This window comes from Lepidochelys kempii, chromosome 3, assembly GCF_965140265.1.
Source record: "Lepidochelys kempii isolate rLepKem1 chromosome 3, rLepKem1.hap2, whole genome shotgun sequence".
Taxonomy (NCBI): Eukaryota; Metazoa; Chordata; order Testudines; family Cheloniidae; genus Lepidochelys; species Lepidochelys kempii.
The window spans coordinates 168,873,329-168,898,655 of NC_133258.1; the positions used below are offsets into that span (position 1 = coordinate 168,873,329).

General features: G+C 40.7%; 1 protein-coding gene across 1 annotated transcript; it reads right to left on the reverse strand.

Annotated features, from left to right (window-relative positions):
• Positions 1-2,430: 2,430 nt before the first annotated feature.
• Positions 2,431-20,814, reverse strand: PRPH2 (peripherin 2). The gene is made up of 3 exons (XM_073335293.1): positions 20,234-20,814; positions 15,904-16,150; positions 2,431-2,724 (listed from the first exon to the last, which is right to left on the reverse strand). The coding sequence occupies exons 1-3, from the start codon at positions 20,812-20,814 to the stop codon at positions 2,488-2,490; spliced, it is 1,065 nt and encodes a 354-aa protein (XP_073191394.1). The 3' UTR covers positions 2,431-2,487.
• Positions 20,815-25,327: the final 4,513 nt, after the last annotated feature.

Here is a 25,327-nt window from a genome sequence, read left to right on the forward strand (position 1 = left end):
CAAATCAGTCATCATACAATCCAGTAATAATCATAAGATATTACAGAGACCTTCCTTAAGTGGGAAACTTTCCTATTCAATGTTAGCGTATTTAGTATTTGATTTTATTTATGAGCCCAGTTTCAGTAACCAATAAAGCCTACCCTCTCTGTGTCCTGACACAGATCTGTCTCCTACAATGTGTCTGTCCATCTAACACAATGAGGCTACTGCTCTCGGGATCAGCTTTGTGATGCTGGTGGTAGAAGCAGAAGCGGATATGAAAGAGAACACAAAGAACCCTCATAAAGGGAGAGGTCAGAATCCTTGTCATGAAATTCTTCATCTAGGTCATCTTTTGCAAAGCTTTCTTACTGACAGATCTGGACATAAGAAACACCAATCAACAGCTTGTCCTTTGCCATGGACCAGCTGAGATGAGCACTAGGTCATGTGGATTTCTAACTGAGAAGAAGGCAGTTTAACTTTGTGCTATGCACAATTTTCCTCAGCAAAGCATGAATGGTAGCAAGTGGAGTTTAGCAAATGGACTTATCTGTTGATGCCCTCATGCTATTTCTGTTTTGTGGTGTAAAAAGCTAGTTTGATTTTTCTCACAATTGCTTTATATCCACCTTGAGGAGGTGGAAAGGTACAATAAGAAAAAACCCAACATGCAAATGACCTGTAATGTCCTGGACACCGAAATGTAGAATATGGTGTGACATACAGAACATCCATAACTGGCAAGTTATTAACTGATTCCATCCATCAAAAGAGGAGCTGTCCACTAGTTAAAATAAAAGTTACAGTAGCTGTGTCTCTGGAATACTGCTGGGGAGAACCATTTAGAAAACATACAATTCATTACAAAATATAGCTATTTAGCTGAACACTGATTAGGCAGCTGTAGACAAAGCATCTGAAGACCAGCAATCAACTAGATTGGTAAAATGTGGTTGAGAGAAAATACCCTCAATTAGACAAAAGAGTAAAACTTTTGCAGAGGGAAGTTTAAAAAGCTCAGTGCCTGACCATTGCAGATGCTTAATTCTTTAGAACTGTACCTATTACTACTAACAATGTAGGTTAGGCTAGGTTTTGCCCTCTACAGTTTGTCTTTTTGCCTGGGCTTGTCCAGCAGCTGTGCAAACAAATACCCCAGATATCCCTTTTCAAGAGCCCGTACACAGCAAATTCATTCTATGTTTTATTCCAGCTTCTTAGAGCCTTGGTGTTTCTCTGGCTACCACCATATTTTGAGTGATATACAATGTGTTCCAAGTGCACCTAAAAGTAAATCTCTGACAAAGAATTAATAGAATGACACCCTAAATTTTCTCCTTTTAGCACCTTTTATCATGTGGTAAGTGATAAAGGAAATCAAAGGATCATAATCTGGCAAAATAATCTTCTCAAAGATTAGATTAGTCCTAATTTTTTCCAGTGGTCTAAGGATAGGTTTAATGCATTTTTCTACTTAAGGACAAATGGAATGGATTTGTAAATAATTTGGAAAGCTCCTCTAATGCTTTAAGTGTTAATTTCCAAGGTGCCATTTTTTGTTATGAGTTGGTTGCAAGGAATTCTCTGGAGAAAGAGCTTAGGTTTCATATTATTTTAAACATATGTACAGAATAACCATAACTGGCATATGTTTGCTTGATTTCACCCTTTAGTTTAAATATAGTTTAAATTACTTTAAATATAAAATTCAGTATAATATCTTCCATACCCCTTCATGATATATGGCTGAAAAACATTCTGAGAAACAGTAAGCATAAGCCGTATCTTAGTTATTGTCACGTTAGTTGCACTGTTCTATTTAATTACAATTTTTACACAGTGCATAAATTCTCAGTACAATTGTTTTTTATTCTGTTCATCTTGTGGTGAACATGAAAGAAAATACCATCTCTTAGCATATTAACAAACATCATATTATATGAGAGATTTGTGATAATACCAGGTAATCTAAAAGTTATATACATTTCTGAAAAACTTTCCTTCAGGTTTATTTTTAAAGATTTTACTCCACAAAATACCAACCTGTTTGCCTTTTAACTTTAAACATTAAAGTATGTTGCTCAAATAAATGTGTAAACATGAGTAAAAAACAATTAAGTTTTCAAATGCCCTTTTTACATTACCAAAAAAAAAAAAAAAAATGGAAAGGGTCACAATGTGATGTCAGCCAATTTAAAAAAAAAATCTTTTGAAGTCTAACTATCATGCAGATATGTGTAGACCCAACTGTCCCGAACAAGTGAGCATGGAGTCTTAAAGCCCTAATTGTGGTCATTTCCCATAGAAGTTATGGAGACCATTACACTCACTATGAACATAGGTAAATATATTATCCCAAAGTGCACTATATAGCATACCCCACATATAAAAAAGTATGTAGAAATGTATACTTGTGATGGTTTATACATTTTTCTAAAGTACGTATTCACAATTCTCAGTTTTTTCATTTTTCTTTGATAAAGTCCACCTCTGTCGAGAAGCTCAACTGACTGTTGAGATGGCTGGAGTCTTTCCACCTTCCTCGCCTTCAGCCCCTTCAGCACCTGCATCCACTTGATTGAACTTACCAATCTTTTTCAAACTTTCTAATGCGGATTTGAAAGTGTCTGTCAGGCTCTGCTCCAGCAGCCACCCCTCGCTTTCACATTCAGGATCCTCAGGATTGGCGATGCTTTCCAGAGCGGTTTGCAAAAGACGCAAACCAACCATCACAGACACCTGCGTAGGATGCATTGGAAAAGGGCAATGAAATGCAGTAAACCCCTTCTGCACATGCGCACGGCTGAATAGCTTCACCCTCTAGCACCACAGAAGTAATACTCAACCTGTAAGTTGACTCTTGAGCCCTGCTGGTGGTATATGAGCCTCTGCAGGTCTGAGCAGTACTCCATTTTCTCTACCTGCATCTCAGGTGATTGCAGTGCAGTGCCAGGCACAGGAATGCTCTCTGACAGGCTCAAAAAGGCTGTGCAACCCAGAGCAGTGGTATGAGATTCCCCCAAGATTAAATGAGTTGCATGAACTCTCCCTTCTTTTGAGTAGCTAGGAGGAAGAAGAAAGTGGAGAGATTCCCTTGCCCCCAAAGGGTCAGAAGCGGGAGGCAGGATGGCGTAGCAAGGAGTGGGAGGAGAAGTAAAGACCCCGAGGAGCAAGGCAAGAGAATGGGGCAGTAGAAAGGAGAAATTATGTTGCCTGGAATGAGGGAGGAACCACAAAATAACCACCAGGTGATGTGCTCTCATCCATGATTTCTGATATTTGGCTCATGGGATGGTGGTGACATGGAATCTTGCTGAGGGAATACCCACAAAGTCAAGAAGTAGGTATTACAACATGTCAGACTGCTGCCCAATGGTGATTTTTTGTGCCTCTGACTCAGCTTGTTGTAAAAGTGCCTCTCCATCTCATCAGACGCTGCTGCTCTGTGGAGTATAGCCTTTCCAAAGGCATTTGAATGGCAAGTCCCATGTCTCTGCACTCGACCTTAACAAAACTTTGAGCAACATCAGCTTTAGTACCTTCAGTCTATTTTAACTAAACATAAACTCATTTTCATGCTGACTTACTGTCTTTGGCACATATCTTAATATGATCAAGGAGATTGTCCTGAACAAAAACCTGGTCATGAGGTCCAGGACCCTAGTGAGTTTAGTGTGTGGACCATCAGCTAATTCATTTGTAGTTCTGTTTTCTTTTTATATTTAAAAAGATAAAGGCAACACAAGAAGCAACACCAGTGTATTCGTCATTGTTTAAATCTGAAAAAAAAATTATTTGGGTAAAATATTTACCAGTTTCAGAAACCTCCATCATATATTTTCTATGGTGTTAGGGTGGTTTAACACCACTGACACTCACAGAGGAACCCATTAGACCTCAACTCTGACTTCGGAGAATAAGATGCCGTATGGGAACCTTTTGTTTTTAAGAGTTCTTCTGTCTCCTAATGCTGTTCTGAACTGCTCAGCTTCCTGCTGTGTTGTATTTATGGAGAAGACTGAGCTGACTGAGAGACACTAGTGAGAGGAAGGAAGCACTGCCTCTAGAAGAGCCAACTTTATGCAGCATAATAGAAGAGCAGGTAGGCTAAAAACAGGAAGAGAGCGCAATAGGGTTAATTCAGAAACAAGGTCTAGTCCACTTATTAATAATCTCGTGGCATTTGTTGGAGTAGAGTGTTAGCCCCATTATCCTGCCGAAATTCCAACCGTAGTAACTGCATTGTCTTCCTAAATTCCCCTGCCATTTCAACCCTCTACAGTATTCCACCTCACTTTTCTTATCCTAAACAGTTGTGTTGTTACTGTAGGCTGTTAACACATTAAATCCTAATGGCCATGCTTCATTGAAGTGATTGCTCTCTGTCTACAGCACAGTTGTGACTTAATTGATAGTGGTAAGGCACTTTGAGATTTTTATGATGAAAGGAGTCATTAATGTGTAAATATTAGTATTCATTAAGAGACACTTTAAGGGATGGGGCAAGCTGCAAAACTTCAATCCAAATTTGTGATGGGAGTGATGCAGATCTGTGATTTGGTTCAGCCCCTTAGGATCAGTTGCAAAGTTCAGATCCAGATTTTGGACAACAATAAAGATTGGGCTGCCAAGATCTGGAGTGTCGGTAAGACTATGTCTGATTTTAACCATCCCTAACATCAGGGTTATGGTTGAACACTGTCTCAGATCCCTAGTTAAATAAGACTACTTTTGGTTACCCCTCAATTCCACCCTACAAATGCTGCAGGCAATTTTGTCTTCTCTTACTCAAGAACAGAAAGGGGGGGAAAAAATCTAACACAGACTTCCCTAGCTACTCCACGTATCTCCCCAAGGGCAGCTGGAAAGAAAGTTGGCTATATACTATCAAGTGCCTTTCATCTCCTCTTTAGAATGGGACCATACAACAAAAAAAGACGCATGTCATTGTCCGCTACAAATGCTTCCGGAACCTGCTCCTGGAAAGCACTGAGTATTTTCTCATGAATTCACAAAATAAAAACTTTAGCAACTGACACCATTTTATACCAAGATCAAAGTGAACATTAATTTTCACAAATAACTCTTAGATGTTAACTGATTTCTGTCAATCTTGAGGTCAATCCTTCCAATTTTGGACCCAATCCTGCCACCCTTACTCATGAAATTAGTGCCATTGCCATCAATGATTTACTGCTGTGAGTAAAGGTTTACAAGAGTGGACCCAAAATGTAGTCTTCATATAACTATACAGCAAGTAATTTTCACTGTGCTACTCCATTGCTCATGAGCAGAAGTTCCTTTATGGCTGGCTCATAAGCGTTCCCACCATTTTATAGTGCATATAGTTCTCAACTGCTCTGAATTGTTTTGATATGGTTTTGGCAGCTAGTGTAGATGAAACAGCTTCAGACAAGGTTCCTTATTACATCCCACAATTTAAGACTCCCTTTTCTAACAAGGTCTCACTTTGTGGTTTTAAAATTCTGAGCCCCAAAACACACCTCTGATATGGACTGAGAGTGACTTACTAAAGAGCAATGCAATGCGCATCTCCTCCAGTGGCTCAGCCCACCTTTTCCACCACAGTTCCAGCTTCTGACTGTCTCAGGAGCCGGTGGGTTAATGGTTGAAAAGTGAACTTGTATGTCCTGTATGAGAGCACAGATCAATGATCTGTTTCTTGTTAAACTGAACTGTTTGGTAAATTATCTACCATACAGAAGTTTTTGTATAGCACCCATTAATATTGTATCAAGGTGCTGAACAGAACGGTTAGTTCTTCAAGTGTGTCTGCATATTCCCACTTATGAGCTCTGTGTCACCATGTGGTGCCTTGTGTTGGAACCTTCTTTTAGCAACATCAGCTAGAACACTCTTGCACTCCCCACTCCTCTCTTCAGTGTCACTCGTGCTCTAAAAGGAGGCATGTTTCCCCAGTTTCAAGATCGTCTTCCTCATCTCCTGTTACGAAGAAGAGGCCAGAAGGTGTCATTTGCCTGTTCGCAAAACATCCTATCCTTCTTCCCCCTACTACGCCTACGAGGTCCCCACAAAGCTGGATCTCCATACATCTCTCTGGATCCATTGTTATCCTCAGTACATTCTATCTCCGATCCAGAACAGGATTCTTACCAGGAAGAACGCAGAGATCTTTGGGTCATTTTGTATCACTCTTTGGTCTGCCTCCTGTAGGCATGTTCCCCCTACTCTAGCTGTTGGGGAGACTGGCAGTCCTGAGGCCAGTGGTCTTATTCAGCCCACCTCAGGAATTTTCAGTTACCCTCCACATGGATGGAGAGGTAATGTTTCATCTGTAAAGGATCCAGCAGTCCAGAAATCCTGGGATCTGACTCTTCCAGATCTGTTGACATTAGACAGTGATCCCTGAAATGCTGTCTGAGGAAGACGAGGTGTAACCCTTCTTTTTAAACAAGAATATTTGGAAATGGACTAGGAACCTGGTTTATCACCTCTTCTCCTTCCAAAGATGCTACACAGTTCCATGATTTCGCGGAGGTCCACTTTAAATCTTTCTGCAATGCCTGTGGAATAAACTTCTAGCCTGGTGTTTGATATCCTTGGTGCTACTTCAATACAGAATATCCCCACCAATTTTGGATGGTTTGCTACAGCTGGCTAAATCTGTGTGCACCATGCCTGCTCCTTGTCAAAATGTTTCTAAGAAAGATCACAGGTTTGTATCAGATGCCCTTTGAAGGGTTTTCCTGCTTTCATATGCACCCTAATTCACTGGTGGTGGCTGCTGCCAGAAACAAGAAAAATCTGGACAACCACACTCCCCCCTTCCCCCCCCCAGCTGGCAAGGAAGGGAAAAGATTGATCGGTTGGGGCGAAAGGTGTTCTTTTCATTGACGGTGAATTCTCAGGTGGTCATGGCTTGCTACCAATTCCATTGATGGCAGAAGCTCACATTGTTTTTACAAGACTTACCTGACAACAGAAGGAGGTTGGAAATGTAGCCAAGCATTCCGTGGGGGTCTCTTTTGATGCTTCGGAGTCTGCTGCCAGGGCATTGGTGTCTGCTGTAACCATGAGGAGGCATGCTTGGTTTTTTTCATCCTCCCTAACTCTAGATACTAAGCGTAAGCTGGAGGAACTCTCCTTTGAAAACGGAGGATCTTTTCAGTGATGAAAAGACAAAAGACCTGCTGGAAAAAACTAAAGGACATGAGACAGGCGGCCCAATTTCTAGGTAGATTCCCTCTGTTATGAGGAGGCCTTCTACTCCTTTCTGGTACTAGCGACAGTACTCCCCAGTCTTCGTCTTACTTTTCATCCACTCAGAGATGTCAACAATACCAGCAGCCTTCTGCCTTCCAGAGTCAACATGGAAAAAGGTCTTTGAAGCCAAAGTTTAAAACTAAACAACCTGCTTCCTCATTAGAGTCTTTGTGGCAGAACAACAAGTGTCGTTTTTGATGAGATGATCAGGAGTCAAGAAGCAGCAAATCAGGACCAACCAACTGTTCTCTGGAGACAGACTAGCTCTGCATTATCAATACATCAAGGCAAGTTACATAGGATTTATGGGTACTAGAGATTGTAGCTCTCCCCAGAAATGGCCTCTCCCCAATTCACCCTACCCTTCACTCTTCAGGGACCCCTCTCATGGGACTGTTGTTCTTGCAGAATTAGATAAGTTGCTACGGATAGGAACAGTTGAGAAGGTCCCCAAATGCTGGAGGAGTCGTGGCTTTTACTGCTGTTACTTTCTGGTGCGGAGAAATGATGTATCAGACAAACTCTCTAGACTTAAGGGACCTGAATAAGTACATTTGGAAGTTTTGGTTCCATCGTACCTTTGCTGTCAGTCATGGATTGGTTTGCGACTCTTGATTTAAAGGATGCATATTTTCGTCAGTCGATTTGTCACAATCATCGAAAGTACCTTCAATTTGTGCTGGATGAATGCCATTTTCAGTACAGGGTGCTCTCATTTGGTCTCTCCACATCACCTGAGTTTTTACAAAGTGCCTGTCTCTGGCAGTGATTCACCTGAGAAATCAGGGTATTTTTGTTTACGTCTGTTTGGACAATTGTCTACTGAAGGCCAGTGTGCACAAAGACCATTCTTTTTTCAGACCTCCAGGCTTCTTCTCAACTGTGCAAAGTCAATTCCTGTCCTACACAAAGGATTCTCTTTGTAGGGTCCATACTGGACTCTGTGGGAGGGAGAGCCTTCCTAGCAGAGGTCAGATTTCTCAAGATGAGCCATATCTATTAAAAACTCAACAGTGTCTCACTCAGAGTAAAATTCCTTTGTAGTCTCCTGGGGTCTGATGGCAGCCACTAATTATGTGACTCTATTTGCATGTCTGAGAATCAGACCTATGCAGCACTAGATGTCTCAGGTCTACAGACCAAGTCTTCATGTCGCACTATGCCCCAGAATGTCAGTCTCCCTAGAATACTGGTCAGTCAGAGTGAATGTGCTCAGAGGTTCAATCCCCCGGATCCATCTCGGATGGTAACTTCAGATGTGTCAAACAAGGATTGGGGGGATGCATTTGACAGTTCGAGGGCACTCGTATTGGGAGAGAGCCCTGCACATAAACAAGTTGGAATCGAGATCTGTTCATCTGGCCTGTCAGGTTATTCCTTCCTCACCTACAGGGGAGGGTTGTACAGGTGGTGGCAGACAATATATTGGCAAGGTATTACATTAACAAGCAGGGGCTGCTCATTCTGTTCTCCTGTGTGCAGAGTAGGTCTCTGGGATTGGTGTATCAGTCACTATGGCTATCTTGTGGCCCTAAATTAGCTTGGAAAAACCAATGTAGTCACAGATCATCTCAGCAGAGACCGCTCTCAGATGCCTGAATGGTCCCTAAAGGATCAGTTGGTTCAGACTATATTCCCCAGCTGGGGTTGACCAGAGCTGGACCTATTTGCAACGAGGTCCCACAAAGTGTCACCTCTTCTGTTCCAGAAAGGACAGGGACAGTCTATCCCTGTCAGATGCTTTCCTTCTGTACTGGGGAAAGGGTTTGATATTTGCCTCCCCCTCCCCTCCCTTCAATTGATCCAGTTAGTGAGAAACGAACATCAGGGCAGGGCAAGGATGATTCTCATGTCCCTGTCTTGGACATGTCAACAATAGTTTACTGATCTTCTGAAACAGTCTGGCAGAGTCTATATGAATCTTCTTCTGTTTCCAAGCTACTGTCTCAGCAGGAGAGCAAGATCTTTCACCCGGACCCACAGTCTCTTCACCTGATGGTGGGTGGTCAGACCTTGACTCTGCTCTTGAGCAGTCATGTTCTTTGTGCAGGACATACTAATTAACTCTAGAAAATTATCTACTAGAAGCTGTTTCTGCTTAAAGTGGATCAAATTTCAGGCCTGGATGATGGGAAAACCTGATTCCCATGTATCTGCTTCTATTCTTTATGTCCTGGAATACTGAATGTATTTAAAATCTCAAGGGTTATCTAACACAGCATTAAAAGATCACTGGGCATTCATCTCAGAGTATCACACTTTAGTTAATGGTAGATTGCTGTTTGTTGATCGTTTGGTCACAAAGTTTATCAACTTTGTATTCCCCTCTTAGAGAGCCTGTCCCTTTTTGAGGTCTCAGTTTGGTGTTGGCCATGCTGATGAAATCACCCTTTGAACCCTTGGCTGAATGTTCTGCCTATTATTTATCTATCAAAACAGTTTTCATTATTGCTATTATGGTGGACAGGAGAGGGAGTGAATTGAATGTCCTAATGGCTGATCCGCCTTTCACTTCTTTTCATAAGGCCCAGGTAGTTCTCCGATCTGATCCTAGGTGCTTTCCTGAGGTGTCTGATTTCAACATCCGACACTTAATTTGGCATTTTCTGTTAAACTGCATTCCAATCGGAGGAATCTGTCCTACACACTTTAGATGCCAGAAGGGCCCTTTTTTACTACTAAGATAGAACTAAAAGTTTTTGTAAATCATCTAGATTGTTTGTCTTATGCTAAACACCATGTGGGTTATACAGTTCCTTCACAGATCGATCATGTGTTACTGACTATTACTAGCAAAAGTTCCTGCATCTACTTCGATTCCACTGCATTCCACTAGAGCTGTGGCTACTTCCTTCACTTCTCTTAAGCAGGTGTCAGTTGCTGAAATTTGCAGAGCTGCAAGAGGGACTGTGGTGCACACTTTCACTCAACACTATGATTTGGACTTGGCCTCTAGGATGGATGTCGGATTTGGCAAGGCAATGCTTGTCTATTGAATTAGGATCCTGTTCCCACCTCCAAGTTAGTTTCAAGTACTGCTTATCAGTCTGTCCCGTAAGTGGGACTGTGCAGAGCCACTGGAAGAAATTTAAGTTACTTATTTGTAACTGGAGTTCATCGAGGGCTCTGCATATTCACACTTCTCTCACCCTTCCCCTCTCTGTCGGAGTCTTTGTTGTTGGGTGTCTCTAGCTTTGCGGTGGAAAGTGGCGAGTGCACTCCACTCCCTATATAGCCTCAGAATGTTGGTGATGCAGAGGGGAGGGGAAGGAGATGCAAGACCCTTCTAGCAGTGTCACCAAGAATACGGTTTTACCGCAAGGTGACACACACAGTGCCCGTAAATGTGATTATGCAGAGCCCTCTCAACGTACCAGTTACAAGAAACCTACCTTCATATCTCCATGCCAATGAAATGTTCATGTTATCAGCAAAATCAATGCAACTGGAGTAGAGTCTCAACTTCAAAAATACCCTTTTTGGTGCCTCACTGGTATGCGTTTCAGCTGTAGATCCTTGGCTAATTACAGTCCATCAGAGAAGTAGTGATAGTTGTGGTCTGAAAGCTTCATTGGTTTCATTGATTGTCCATTGCCAAGAGGAGATCAGTAAACATCTGTGATAAATATTAGTTTTATTAGCACCTTTGAATAGTGATGCATTGTTGACTTGCTGCAGGATCTTGGGGGGATGCCTAAAGCCATCCCTTGACTGGTTTTCGTGTTCTTCCCTTTTTTAAAGTTCTGAGTTGTTAATCACTGACTCTTTCATCTGGTCAACATACATGTGAGATTGCTCGGTGAGGAGGTGGGGATGGTCTTGGCTGCAATGCCATCAGTATAATGACAACATTTAGCTTTAAATCTTCTTTAACACCAACGGTGTGGGTTCTCTTCTTTCTCGCAGCGGTTGACTGAGCTAGAAGGCATACTCAGCTGGCTGAGGATCAATTCAGATGCGACAGGTATGCTGGTGGGCAGGGGAAGTGTCACATGGATCTCATGATGGGCTAATGGTGACTGCTTGTTCTACTGAAGGAGTCAGCTCAACTTTAGTCAATGGGGTCATTTTAGACCTCTGGCTTACCTCTAGCTCTTTTACCAATTTATTGGGATAACAGACCTCCTTTCACTGCCATAGACGTCCCTTCAATGATCCATGCCTATGTTACCTACCTGTTAGACTTCTGGAACATGTTGCATATATGGCTACCTTTAAAAGTCACTAGGAGCCTTCATCAAGTGTTGAATGGAGCTGCATGTTTGCTTTTCAGGCTGAGTCATCCAGAGCACATCCTGTGTGTTTCAAAGGCTCCATTTGCCTCCTACTTGCTTCAGGGTCCAATTCTAAGTGTTGGGTTTACTCTTACACCACTCATGAGGCCTACCTAAGAACCCACCTCTCACTCTGAGCCATTGTGACAGCTGAGATCCATGTATATCTGTTTTATACAATGTTTTCTGAGAGTCTTAGCTACCAGATGAGCCTCCTCTGCTGGTAATCTTTAGTTTGCATTTCCTGGACAGTCCTTAGGTCTGGAAATTGCTCTCTGGACTGGTTAAAACAGGTAGGAAAAGTCACCAGAGTTTGAATTAGTTGACCTTCAGAGGGAAAGCCCATCTGTTTACCTGGGATTTATCCTGAAGCAGATTAGCCAGAAGGTGCTTTGAACTTTTTTTTTTACATTGAAGACGGTCAGTTATGTAGAGTCTAAATGTTCCCAGAGGATATGGCGTGTCACGTGTTTTTATAAACAAAGGAGCTTTAATACTTAACAATTTATTCACTGTTTGCTTCTAATGTTTCCCATAGAAGCTTGAAATGAAATGGTCTTTACAGTACTTGCTAATGGTTCTAAAGACAGATGGAGTCAATGCCTCTTTGCTCTTTATTCCTCTCTCTGCATACCAGTATCACTGAAACAATCGGAGGGAATACACACAGCTCTCAAAACATGGCATGGTGCTTATTAGTTAGGTGCTGTTGCAGTGCAACTAGTTTGAACTCTCACTGTTTCCGGGTACAAAGCAAAATCGGGAAGCTATGGTGGTGTTATTTGGCTTTTCAGCCACCCAGCGTAGATGAAAATAAAATGAGAGAAATGGCTTTTTGTAAAGGGAACTCATGCCTCACCAATCTATTACAATTCTTTGAGGGTGTCAACAAACGTGGACAATGGTGATCCAGTTGATATAGTGTACTTGCACTTTCCAAAAGCCTTTGACAAGGTCCCTTCCCAACAGTTCTTAAGCAATCTAAAGAGTCAGAGGATAAGACGGAAGGTCCTCTCATGGATCAGAAACTGGTTAAAAGACAGGAAATAAAGGGTAGGAATATATGGTCCGTTTTCCCCATAGAAGAGAGGTAAATAGCAGAGTTCCCCAGGGATCTATACTGTGTGACATTCATAAATGATCTGGAAAAGGGGGTGAACAGTGAGATGGCAAGGTTTGCTGATGATAGAAACTTATTCAACATAGTTAAGTCCAAAGCTGACTGTGAAGAGTTACAAAGGGATCTCATTAAACTGGGTGACAAAATGGCAGATGACATTCAATGTTAAGTGCATATTGGAATGCATAAAGTAATGCATATTGGAAAACATAATCCCAATTATACATACAAAATGATGGGGTCTAAATTAGCTAAATTAACTAAAATAAAAAAAGGGGGATCTTGGCATCACCGTGGTTAATTCTCTGAAAACATTCTCTGCTGAATGTGCAGCAGCAGTCACAAAAGCTTTACAATGTTAGGAACCATTAGAAAAGGGATAGATAAGACAAAACCTATCCTAGTGCCACTATGTAAATCCATGGTATGCCCGCATCTTGAATACTGTTTGTAGTTCTGGTTGCTCCATCTCAAAAAAGATATAGTAGAATTGGGAAAGGTGCAGAGAAGGGCAATGAAAATGATTAGGGGTATAGAACAGCTTACATAAGAGGGTAGAATAAAGAGATTGGCACTGTTCAGTTTAGAAAAGAGACATCTAAGGGAGGGGGATGTGAGAGGTCTATAAAATTATGAATAGTGTGGAGAAAGTGATTAGGGAAATGTTATTTACCCCTTGACATAACACAAGAACTAAGCCATTGTGGGTTAGGCACCCACAATGAAAGGCACCCAATGAAGTTAATAGGCTGCATATTTAAAAAAAAACAGACAAAAGTACTTCATATAACACGCAGCCAACCTGTGGAACTCATTGCTGTGGGATGTTGCAAAGGCCAAAACTGGTGCAGAAAGAATTAGATACATTCATGGAGGATAGGTCCATCAATGGTTATTAGCCAAGTTGGTCAAGGATGCTACCACATGCTTTGGGTATACTGAATCCTCTGACTTGCCAGAAGCTGGGACTGGACGACAGAGGATGACTTACCTAATAATTGCCCTGATCTGTTGATTTCCTCTGAAGCATCTGGCATGGGCTACTGTCAGACAGGATACTGGGTTAGATGGACTGTTGGTCTGACCCAGCATGACTGTTCTTATTTAGAATTTGAAGGATAATTTCTGATTTCAGTTTGTAGGTAGGCTGAATTCTCACCTAAGCCAAGGGGTCAGTGTCCCTTTAGTAATATTACCCAGTATAGAATAGTCTTCTCCTTATTTAATACTGACATGAATCTAAAGAAAGAACTGTAATATTATTGTATAAATTGGTGATTGTTGGTTTCCTAGATTGACTTCTTTCAAGGACCCCATGTAATGGTAGCCTTCCCTTTGCTAAGCAAGGAGACGGTCATAAATGTGATTCTTCATCTGGTTAGACGGGGACTGAGTTCTTCCATAGCATCCTGTTCTTGGTAGCAGAGGGAGCTCAAGACCCAAATCTGGATCCCTTGCTCTGACACTACAACATCAGGCCAGCCACATATGAGGTGTCCCATCTTAAAACAATAAATATAGCTCAGTATTGCCATTGCTCATGGTTGTATTATGAGTCTCACGCTGTTTGGTGTTTTTCAGGAGCCCCAGTTCCTGGCATCCTCTGATTGTATGAAAATCACACCTTTCATTGAAAAAATGAAAGAAAAAAATTCCACTCCTTATTCCTACAGAGAAAAGCTTGAAAATGTGACTGGCTGCACCCTGAAGGTCTGGAAACTAAAAAGCAAATTTTTTTTTTCATTTAATGATTTCTATCGATTTCAATATTTCTGGGGCCTGATTCATGATTTAATTTACATTTGATTAGCATTAGCATATGGTCTGCTCCTCCATCCTGTAATTCATTGCCTTTTTTCATATATATCAGTACAAATAAGAAATGTATTTCCACTCCTCTGTTTGTAATGTCTCTTGGTTTTGATTTTCCATAAAGTTGCTGGCTGATTTTCCCCCCATATTATATGTTTTTACAAGAAGCATCAATGTCAGCGATGGGTGGGGATTGTTCATTTTTTAAAAAAAACAAACGCTGCATGTTCTGTTTTTCCTTTGGGTATGCAATGATTTTTAGAGGTAGGGAGGAAATTGAAGGTTTCAGTTGTATTTGCCAATAAAAAGCAAATTTATCCTTTTAAAGAGGAAGTAGAATATATGCAGACAACACACCACCACTTTATATTAGGGCTGTAATAAGTCATTGATTTGTATTTATTTAAACTTAAAAGTAACTCCGCATCAGAATGAAATATTTAAAATGGCTGCTCCCTACTGGCAGCAGCCATTTTAGGTATACTGCAAAGTATGCTTCCGCATATTTCCCAACCTGAACTGCACCCTTCCCTGCTGATCTGGCTCCCTCCTGCTATCCTGGCAGGCTCCGTACCTGCTCCCTCATACCAACTCCAGCCAGTTCCAGCCGATGCTCTGACTCCATTCACATTCAGTATTCACTAACTACTATAGCCAGTTAGCTGGCATTCACCCAAATGCAGAAAACGTCTTCCTCGCACTGTACAGAATGTAGCTTAAAAACAAAACTCCACTACCAGGAATGGTGTCCAGTAATAATTGCAATGTGCTGTTTTTAGACAATAATACATACTATGATTTTTAGATGCCGAATGGAAATGAATTCCTGTTCTACATTTAGCCAGTTCAACTAACCTATCATCTGTGCTCAAGTAGTTTGATAGAATCAGTCAGGAGGCCTAAACAAAAATCCTGGATCTGAACACCACTGAACCTTGTTGTGTTTGGACTCTGAACCTGGCTCCAGATCCAAATGTTAGGGATGGCTTGATCTCTTCACTGAATTTTACTTTCACTTTCTGCTCCAACATACACTAGCCATTTTTGACTTATGGGTTTAATATTTTTGACTCTGTTGTCTGTGACTCTCTCTCTCTCTCTCTCATATTATTTTCTCCTAAAACTGTATTTTGTATTGAAACAGAAATGAAATCTGGTACCTTTTTTCTTTCTGACTATTTGTCCATGATATCTCAGTTCAACTCTGGGAAGAGGGGCTGGTTTTATAAATTAACCTGTTCCTTTGTTAGCTGACTAATTCTGATGCACAGCACAAAATATTGTAGGCCACAAAACAAGCATTAGCTATTGTTTTAGATTTGCCATCCATAGATTGGTGGATTATTTATTTTAAATAGCTATGTTAAATGAGAAGTACATTTTTCAATGGATAACATGGACTATTTCTACAATCACCGTTCTAATCAAACAGACATAGATGGAGAAACTGCCATGTCAGCATGTTACCTCAAAAAGCCAGACAAAGAGGACACCACCACCCATGGAGCTCATCATGCTGCTGTAGTAGAGCAGAAGTGCCTCCCTGCAGCCGCGATTCCATAGGTTGAGCTCCTCTGTTTGGTAGTCGTAGCTGTAGTGAGCTGAGTTGTTAGTGACTTGGTACTGGATGCAGGGTCTTGGGGAACTAGGATTGCAGCAACTGAAGGGAACTCCGTCAACCAAGTACCTTCCATCCACATTGCTTTTAATTCGACTATGAATGGGCAAAGGGCAGAAGAAAGTGTAAATATATAGATAATATTCAGCTGAGTGAGAATTTGAATACATGAGAAAGGGGGAACCAAAGGCAAAATAGTTTCCCAAGTGTTTTATGATCATGCACTTTCTAAAGATCCTGTCTGTGTCCTCCATATATACACTCATGTACACTTACCATGAAAAGCCTGCACCTGCTTTTCCTCTCTGTAGACCTAGGCATCATCTTTGTTGAAATAGCAACGTTCCATCCCCAATAATATGGGAAATTAAACAATATTAAAGACAGAAGTAAATTTCATGAGAGGTAATCGGAGAGGATTACTGCCATCCATGGCCATGGATAAAGATCTACCCCAGTCACTGGGGCTGTCATACCCAGCACCACCACTAATCCATCATCTTTTCTTTGACAATAGCCAATATCAGGGTACACTAATTAACTTTAGTGAAAGTCACCCAGGATTTAAAATAAGTGTGCTTTAGCAATGATATGTACAAGGGTGTTTGAAGTCTGTGCAGGAATTATTGACCTGTTGTACTCCATTTTCGAATTCAGCACTCAATAAAATAACCATTTAATCTAATTATTTGTGCCTCGGTGTGTCCAGCTAGATATTTATAAAGCCCCCAATCACTGTAAATATCTGTGCCTGTTTCCACCAAAAATTGAGAGGGGCAAAAATACTTTGATGGCTAGAGCACCAGCAAATATCCCCAGCTTATCTAACACCTTTACATTTGGTGCCCATGTGAAACAGACTCTGACATGCGAAGTATGTAAAAACCTTTTGGGAAATTTTAAAACCCTGAAATCTCCTCCTCGATCACCTGTAACTGCCAGCGAAGGCTATATTTTCAAAGCTGTGCTCCATGAGGGTGACCGCAAAATACGTGTGTGTGTGTGTGTGTGTGTGAACTGACAGCCAAATGGGTAGCAGCATGCACAAATGAATGGTTTTGTAGGTGCAAAGCTTTGAAACCATAGTCTTAAATGTCTCTGAATACCAAACAGAATCCAGTTCTGAATGTAGCATGCTTAGGTTCTGTTCTAACTCCCACTGACATGAACACCCAGAATCCCTTTCATTTCAGTAGACCATGAATCATGTTTAAAAAGAAAAATAAGATGCTGCAGGTGAAATCCTGGTGCCACTGAAATCAACAGGAGATTTGCCATTGACGTCAGTGAGGCCTGGATTTCACCCTAGATGCACATCCTGTGACTATACTGAGTCCTCTGCAATACACACAATTCTGAATTGAAGATCAGAATTGGGCCAATAGACTCAACCTGATGGGAAGCTGAATTTTTTAAAAAAAATTCATTCTACTTCCCACCTTAGTGTTGGGCAAATCTACAAAAGGAAATTGCCAGGAATCTCATATTCCTGAGCAAGACCCTATTTTTTAAACACAATATAATCCTGTTTTCTCCCAGTGCTTTGCCCTTCTGTTGTTGATGGATTAAGTTACAGCTCACAAATCTTCAGATAATGCTAGTAGGGTGAACATCTCATTATGTTTTCAAGTAGTTATTTATATCTAAGGATGTCTTCCGCAACTCAAAGTGCTCCCACATTAAGCAACAAATAAAAATGTATTTGTTGTAATGTCTCAGATCAAAATGCTACAGAATAATAGTTGAGTGGGTCTTCAATATTTTTAAAAGCAGCCAAAATGGCAAGCAAGCAAACAGATCATTCAGGGATCTGGCTTGGTGCATGTGAGAATATTTTTTTTTTAAATCGCTTCAGTCATTTACAGTTACATAAATTATTTTCAAAAATGCCTCAAGCCAGAAAGTCGTCTTTGTGCATCAGTAAAACTTTATAAATTGATAACATTTTAATCAAAATTCATAGGCCACTGTTCTTAAATATTTAACTTGGCAAAAAGGTTGCTGGGTATTCACACTGACATCTTTTTTTAATAAAACAAGTTAATTTGTTTGCACTTTTTTTTTTAAAAGAGTGGAATTTATGTGCCTGAATTGATCTGGAGATTAATACCTTCCTATACACTGACCTCCAAGCCATGAAGGTGTTTCTGGTCAATAATCCGTTCCACTTTCTATGAAATACAGAAGCCATATGAGGTCAACAGGAGCTTAACAGCAGTGTGTCATATATGTTCACCAAGATCTCAAGGACATATTTATTTTATAAAAGAAAAACCGCAAACAACATTAAGGGCTGGTTGATTTTAGTTTTCATTCAGTCTGAAGTATCAGCAAAGTCCGAAGTAAATTAATAAAAGGAAAAAAACCCACTACACCATTACAGCTATTGCTGTGTCCTCATTTCAGATTCTTGGAGTGATCTCATGTAACTTTTACCAAAATTCAGTGGAGTTGTGACAGTTTACCCCAGTTCAAGGTTTGCCCCCTGTACCAGAGCTGTAGCCATTGAAGTGCAGCACTGGGGACCCCAGAGAACTGTGTTCTAATCCTGGCTCTGCCAATGATTCACCAGGTATCCTTTGGCAAGTCACTTAACATCTGTTTCAGTTTCCATAACTGTAAGTAAGGATTATTCTTCCCAATTTATCCACCTTTCTCATAGGAATGGTGTGAAGGTAAACTCACTAAGGTTTGTAAAAACAGTTTAAACACTTAGCTGAATAAAGTCTAAGAATTATTTAATCTTATTCTCCCCTCCAGTCATAAGGATTTATAGGCTTCATTTTCTGTACATCAAGAAAATCTGAGTACCTTCACTCTGATATTCTCATTTTTGTTTTGTCAGATACAACATGATACTCATAGGTTTTATATTTTAAAGAATTACAGATAATGTTGACTGTTATGTTCTGTTACCTATTTCATGAAGAATACAGTAGATTTATTCTTTGTATTTTCCCTTTAATTTCATATCATCTGAGGATGGGGGCAATTTGTTCACATATTAAAGCACTCACACACAAAGCTGACTAGTTGTAAGTACTATACTAAAGGACAAGCACAGCACCCCAAAGGTCAGACAACAATTAATAGCACAACATGGTAGAGAGAGTATAATAAACCCATTAAGGGAAGTAAAAATTAAAATGCTGAAGGGATAAACAACCTTGTAGTTTTGATTTAAAAAAAACTGAATTAATAGTAAAGGAAATAATATACTTCAGCTGGCTTTCATAAAGATGAAGTAGTGATACAATGCCAGAGTCTAACAATTCCAACAGTTCTGCAAGACAAGGTCCTTTTTAACAGTAAGTCAGTGTTATTCAATGGAAATTCTCTTCAGAACAGGTAGAGTTTAATACTTTGTTATTCATGTACTCTATTTCTGGAGAAGGCAGGGAAATGCTCTATGCAACTGGGTTTATGATGTGGAAGAGCTGAAATATACATAGGCTTGGAAGTATTATATTTTTATCAATAAAATGTGAGTAAACATTGATTTCACTATACACACACCCGCTGATGAAGGAATATTTCCATCTATAATAATCAAAATGTACCAATAAGAAATGCTGCCTGAGACTCATGTTAGAGTTTGATTTAAGGATATTTATTTTGTATATTTTGACATGTGATGTTGACAACTTTTTGAATCAACATCTGTCATTAAATAAATATTGTCTGACACCCCTGCATAATTTTCTGCAACTGTGAAAATTTAAGTTTTTAAAAATGTTTAAACTCACTATTTTGTGCAACTGTGAAAATTTAAAACAAATAAAAATGCTGAACAATAAACAATCAATATCAAAAAGATAAATAAAAAGTGAGTTCTTCCAAGCCTAAATATACAAAAGGAAAGCCTGTTGAATGGCAAATAAAATGTTAGTTGTTTTTATATGGTCCTTTAATATTTAAGGCTAGATAGAAGAGGATAATAGCTCAGAATACTACATTTTTATGCCCCAGATAATGTGGGGTGAACTTGTCAGGAGATGGTCATCTGTTTGAGACCTTGGAATACTGGTCTCCTGATTTAAAGTATAAATGGAGAGAAAACCCATCCTAACCAAAAGTAGTATAACAACTCTGAACTTTCATCTCTGTTTCAATGTAGATTTTTTTAGTGTGAGATGGATCAAATAATTCTATAATATAAAATCACATTAAACAACTTACTCTTTCACTTCTTTGGAGCCAAAATCCAGATATCTGTTGCTGATCCACTGAATCTCAAACCAGTCTCTGAAACCATTGTTTCCACAGCATCTGAACTCAATTTGGAGCATGTCAATTGTCTTCTTCATGAAACATCTTCCTGGGGTATCAGTGTCCCTATAGAACTTCATGCCATTTTTTAGCCCATATGCTAATGTTGTCTCCAGAGAACCTCTCATGAGAAAGCAAATCAGAGCAATGAAAAAAATTAAGAAGTTAAAAAAGAAACACAACACCAGGTAAGGTTTCAGCAAAGGCTTCCACTTTGCAAATTTAGTTGGATCTAGAGAATCATAGCAAATTTTGCCAGCAAGAGCGTTGAAGGCGCAGGATAATATACCCATCAATATCAAAGAATTGGGCACAAAATGGCTTTCAGAATTGTCCATCACTTCACTTCGCTTCCGGAGCTCAATTTTGAGGAACAATCCCATGCTAAAAACAATGATTCCTGCGAACACTGAAAACCAGTTCATGAGCCATAGTCCCTGAGCTAGTTTTACCCTTTTCTTCTGGTTGAATTTGACTTTTAGTAGTGCCATCTTTGTAATACTGGATATTGAAAGATTCCACGGTATTGCTCCTTTTCTTGACTATGAGCAAATTTAGAACTATTCAGGCCTTTAAAAAGGCTCTGCATGGCATACTTTTAAGTGAGCCATTTTTCAGTCCTTCCATGTTGAGTTCCTAACCTAGGACCCAAGCAAGCAAATAACAGACGTTTCAAATTAACAATTGCACGTTAATAGAGATAATTTGCAAATAGCACCTCCGCCTATTTCTGGTGGTGACTTCCGAGCAAAAGAGAAACAGTCTCAAAATTTCAAACAAGTTGATCTGGATCTACAAGACGTCATTCTAATACCTTTAATCAGTTTGATCCAATTTAGAGAAATCTCTGCTAACAGATGAACAGTGGAAATAATCCCCTCATTTTACTATTTAGTGGATTTGTGCCTTCATATGATAGGTTACATTGTACTAGAATGTCAAAGCCTGGAGATATAAAGAGATGCTTGTTACCAGATGAATATAGGTCCAAGATAAAAAGCTGTGTCAACAAAGAAAAGTATTTTGTATATGACAGTCTGAGTTACTTGTACCTACAGCTAGAAACACCATTCTAGTGCATAGGCTTCTCTGTTCACCCTGGACGGCTTACAAGTTTTGTTTTGGGAGCAGTTAAGAGCATCATTTTCAGTAACCTAAAAATTTAAGCTTGTGCAAGCCCCGAAAGAAAGTAGACTATAACTAGCCCTGACAAGATAGAAAAAAGAACCATCAAATACACTCACTAAATAAATCATAGCCTAAAATCCAGAAACATTTGTTTGAGTCATGAGCAGTTTATTGGCTAATCATGATGGGTCAAGGTGTGGGAGAAAGATTTGTCAAGAAGGCATGAAAAATAATTGCCTTCAGGGGAGTTACACCAGCAATGAATTTGGCCAGATGATTAAGAAGGGAATCTCTGCTTCATCATCACTAGTTAATACATAAGAGATACTATTTTAGTCCTTGAGACTCTCTACAGAACATTTTAAGACATACATAATGGAATTCCGTGAGTCTCACCCATTTTCATTTAGTGGATGAATTGTTAATACAGAAATTGAACAGAAAGGGAGGTGGCTCACAACAAGACATGCTTACATAACATCCTTGTGGCAACTCCAGCACTCACTTACACCGAACAGCAGCATTAGGAATGTATGTATGTAGATTTAACTGCCTTTTATGCTATAAATAGACTTGGCAGAATTCAATTTTTATAATTTCAATGCATTTTAAGCATTTTTCTATTTTTATTAATTTAAATTTTCAGTTGTGGGAAATTATGGGGCATTAGACAATGAGGGTTAGACAAAAATTATTTAATGACAGATGTTGAGGTTCAAAAAATTAAAGGTTTATAACTGTTAAAACACAAATTGCCAACATCACATCAAAATATATTAAATAAAGAGTCTTCAATTAAACCTGAATAAATTCTCCAGCAACATTTTCCTTACTTTCCCTATCTGTAAATTTCAATGACTATTTATAGAAGTACTGTACTTCTTCATCAGTTTGTGTTTGTATGGTAAAATCAATGTTTACCAATAAAAGCGAATACTTCCTAACCTAGCTAATAAGGGTTTAATGCTTTTAAAAAAGAGTTAATAATAGAGTCTCCTTTTTCTCTCAGTTTCATTTCCCTCTCCATCTATTCTCATCATCTGGCTCAGAAACAAAAAAAGAGAGACTAATTTGGAAACCTCTGCAATAAAGAAAAGTGGACTCAGCAAACTGGAAAGACACATGTAAAAATAATAGAAAGGAGAGTGCTCAGGTGTTAATGCAATGTATTAGACCAGGGATACTCCACTCTCAGTGGTTCAAGAGCCAGATTAGCTATCAGCATTACCCAAAAGAGCCACAGTAGTGTGAATTCATTGTTTCATTTACTATAGTACTATGTAGTCATATTTAAACAGTATGACAGGGGAAATGTTATATATTATTCTCACAGCAAAATGACTGACCAAGTATTATTTTATCAACGACGGTTGGTTAATAACATAGAAAAAGCATCCTGATTGGTTAATATTTAAGGCACACAGGGTTTTAATATCATGTGCTTCAGAGAGCTGCAGGAGACACATTAAAAAGCCACTTGCAGTTCAAGCCTCTCAGGCTCAGTATCACTGTATTACAGCCTAGAAGAACCACACGAAGGGTATGTCTACACAACGAAATTAGGTCGAGTTTATAGAAGTCGGTTTTTAGAAATCGGTTTTATATATTCGAGTGTGTGTATCCCCACAGAAAATGCTCTAAGTGCATTAACTCGGTGGAGTGCTTCCACAGTACCAAGGCAAGCGTCGACTTCCGGAGTCTCTGCTGCCCATTGGAATTCTGGGTTGAGATCCCAATGCCTGATGGGGCTAAAACACTGTCGCGGGTGGTTCTGGGTACATATCGTCAGGCCCCCGTTCCCTCCCTCCCTTCGTGAAAGCAAGGGCAGACAATTGTTTCGTGCCTTTTTTCCTGAGTTACCCGTGCAGACGCCATACCACGGCAAGCATGGAGCCTGCTCAGGTAACCGTCACAGTATGTCTCTTGGGTGCTGGCAGACGTGGTACGGCATTGCTACACAGCAGCATCAACCCATTGCCTTGTAGCAGCAGACGGTACAATAGGACTGGTAGCCATCATCGTCATGTCCAAGGTGCTCCTGGCCACGTTGGCCAGGAACGCCTGGGCAGACATGGGCGCAGGGACTAAATTTGGAGTGACTTGACCAGGTTATTCTCTTTAGTCCTGCAGTCAGTCCTATTGAACCGTCTTATGGTGAGCAGGCAGGCGATATGGATTGCTAGCAGTCGTACTGTACCATCTTCTGCCAGGCAGGCAAGAGATGAGGATTGCTAGCAGTCGTATTGTACCATCTTATGCCAGGCAGGCAAGAGATGAAGATGGCTAGCAGTCCTACTGCACTGTCTTCTGCCGAGCAGCCATGAGATGTGGATGGCTTGCAGTCCTTCTGCACCGTCTGCTGCCAGCCAAAGATGTAAAAGATAGATGGAGTGGATCAAAACAAGAAATAGACCAGCTTTGTTTTGTACTCATTTGCTTCCCCCCATCCCCCGTCTAGGGGACTCATTCCTCTAGGTCACACTGCAGTCACTCACAGGGAAGGTGCAGCGAGGTAAATCTAGCCATGTATCAATCAGAGGCCAGACTAATCTCCTTGTTCCAATAAGAACAATTACTTAGGTGCACCATTTCTTATTGGAACCCTCCGTGAAGTCCTGCCTGAAATACTCATTGATGTAAAGCCACCCCCTTTGTTGATTTTAATTCCCTGTAAGCCAACCCTATAAGCCATGTCGTCAGTCGCCCCTCCCTCCGACAGAGCAATGGCAGACAATCGTTCCGTGCCTTTTTTCTGTGCAGACGCCATACCAAGTCAAGCATGGAGGCTGCTCAGCTCACTTTGGCAATTAGGAGCACATTAAACACCACATGCATTATCCAGCAGTATATGCAGCACCAGAACCTGGCAGAGTGATACCAGGCGAGGAGGTGACATCAGCGCGGTCACGTGAGTGATCATGACATGGACACGGATTTCTCTGAAAGCATGGGCCCTGCCAGTGCATGCATCATGGTGTTAATGGGGCAGGTTCATGCTGTGGAACGCCGATTCTGGGCTCAGGAAACAAGCACAGACTGGTGGGACCGCATAGTGTTGCAGGTCTGGGACGATTCCCAGTGGCTGCGAAACTTTTGCATGCGTAAGGGCACTTCCATGGAACTTTGTGACTTGCTTTCCCCTGCCCTGAAGCGCATGAATACCAAGATGAGAGCAGCCCTCACAGTTGAGAAGCGAGTGGCAATAGCCCTGTGGAAGCTTGCAACGCCAGACAGCTACCGGTCAGTTGGGAATCAATTTGGAGTGAGCAAATCTACTGTGGGGGCTGCTGTGATGCAAGTAGCCCACGCAATCAAAGATCTGCTGATATCAAGGGTAGTGACCCTGGGAAATGTGCAGGTCATAGTGGATGGCTTTGCTGCAATGGGATTCCCTAACTGTGGTGGGGCCATAGACGGAACCCATATCCCTATCTTGGCACCGGAGCACCAAGCCGGCGAGTACAGAAACCGCAAGGGGTACTTTTCAATAGTGCTGCTCTGGTGGATCACAAGGGACGTTTCACCAACAGCAGCGTGGGATGGCTGGGAAAGGTACATGACGCTCGCATCTTCAGGAACTCTGGTCTGTTTCAAAAGCTGCAGGAAGGGACTTTATTCCCAGACCAGAAAATAACTGTTGGGGACGTTGAAATGCCTATAGTTATCTTTGGGGACCCAGCCTACCCTTTAATGCCATGGCTCATGTAGCCGTACACAGGCAGCCTGGACAGTAGTCAGGAGCTGTTCAACTACAGGCTGAGCAAGTGCAGAATGGTGGTAGAATGTGCATTTGGACGGTTAAAGGTGCGCTAGCGCAGTTTACTGACTCGCTTAGACCTCAGCGAAACCAATATTCCCACTGTTATTACTGCTTGC

Excerpts from the sequence above, each read along its gene's own strand:
- PRPH2 (XM_073335293.1), bottom strand. The coding sequence starts at position 20,814 with ATGGCACTACTAAAAGTCAAATTCAACCAGAAGAAAAGGGTAAAACTA. Across the intron at positions 16,151-20,233 it reads GGCTCCAAAGAAGTGAAAGA|TCGAATTAAAAGCAATGTGG; the intron begins GTAAGTTGTTTA and ends GCCCATTCATAG. Across the intron at positions 2,725-15,903 it reads TCTTTGTCTGGCTTTTTGAG|GTGTCTGTGATGGTTGGTTT; the intron begins GTAACATGCTGA and ends CATCCTACGCAG.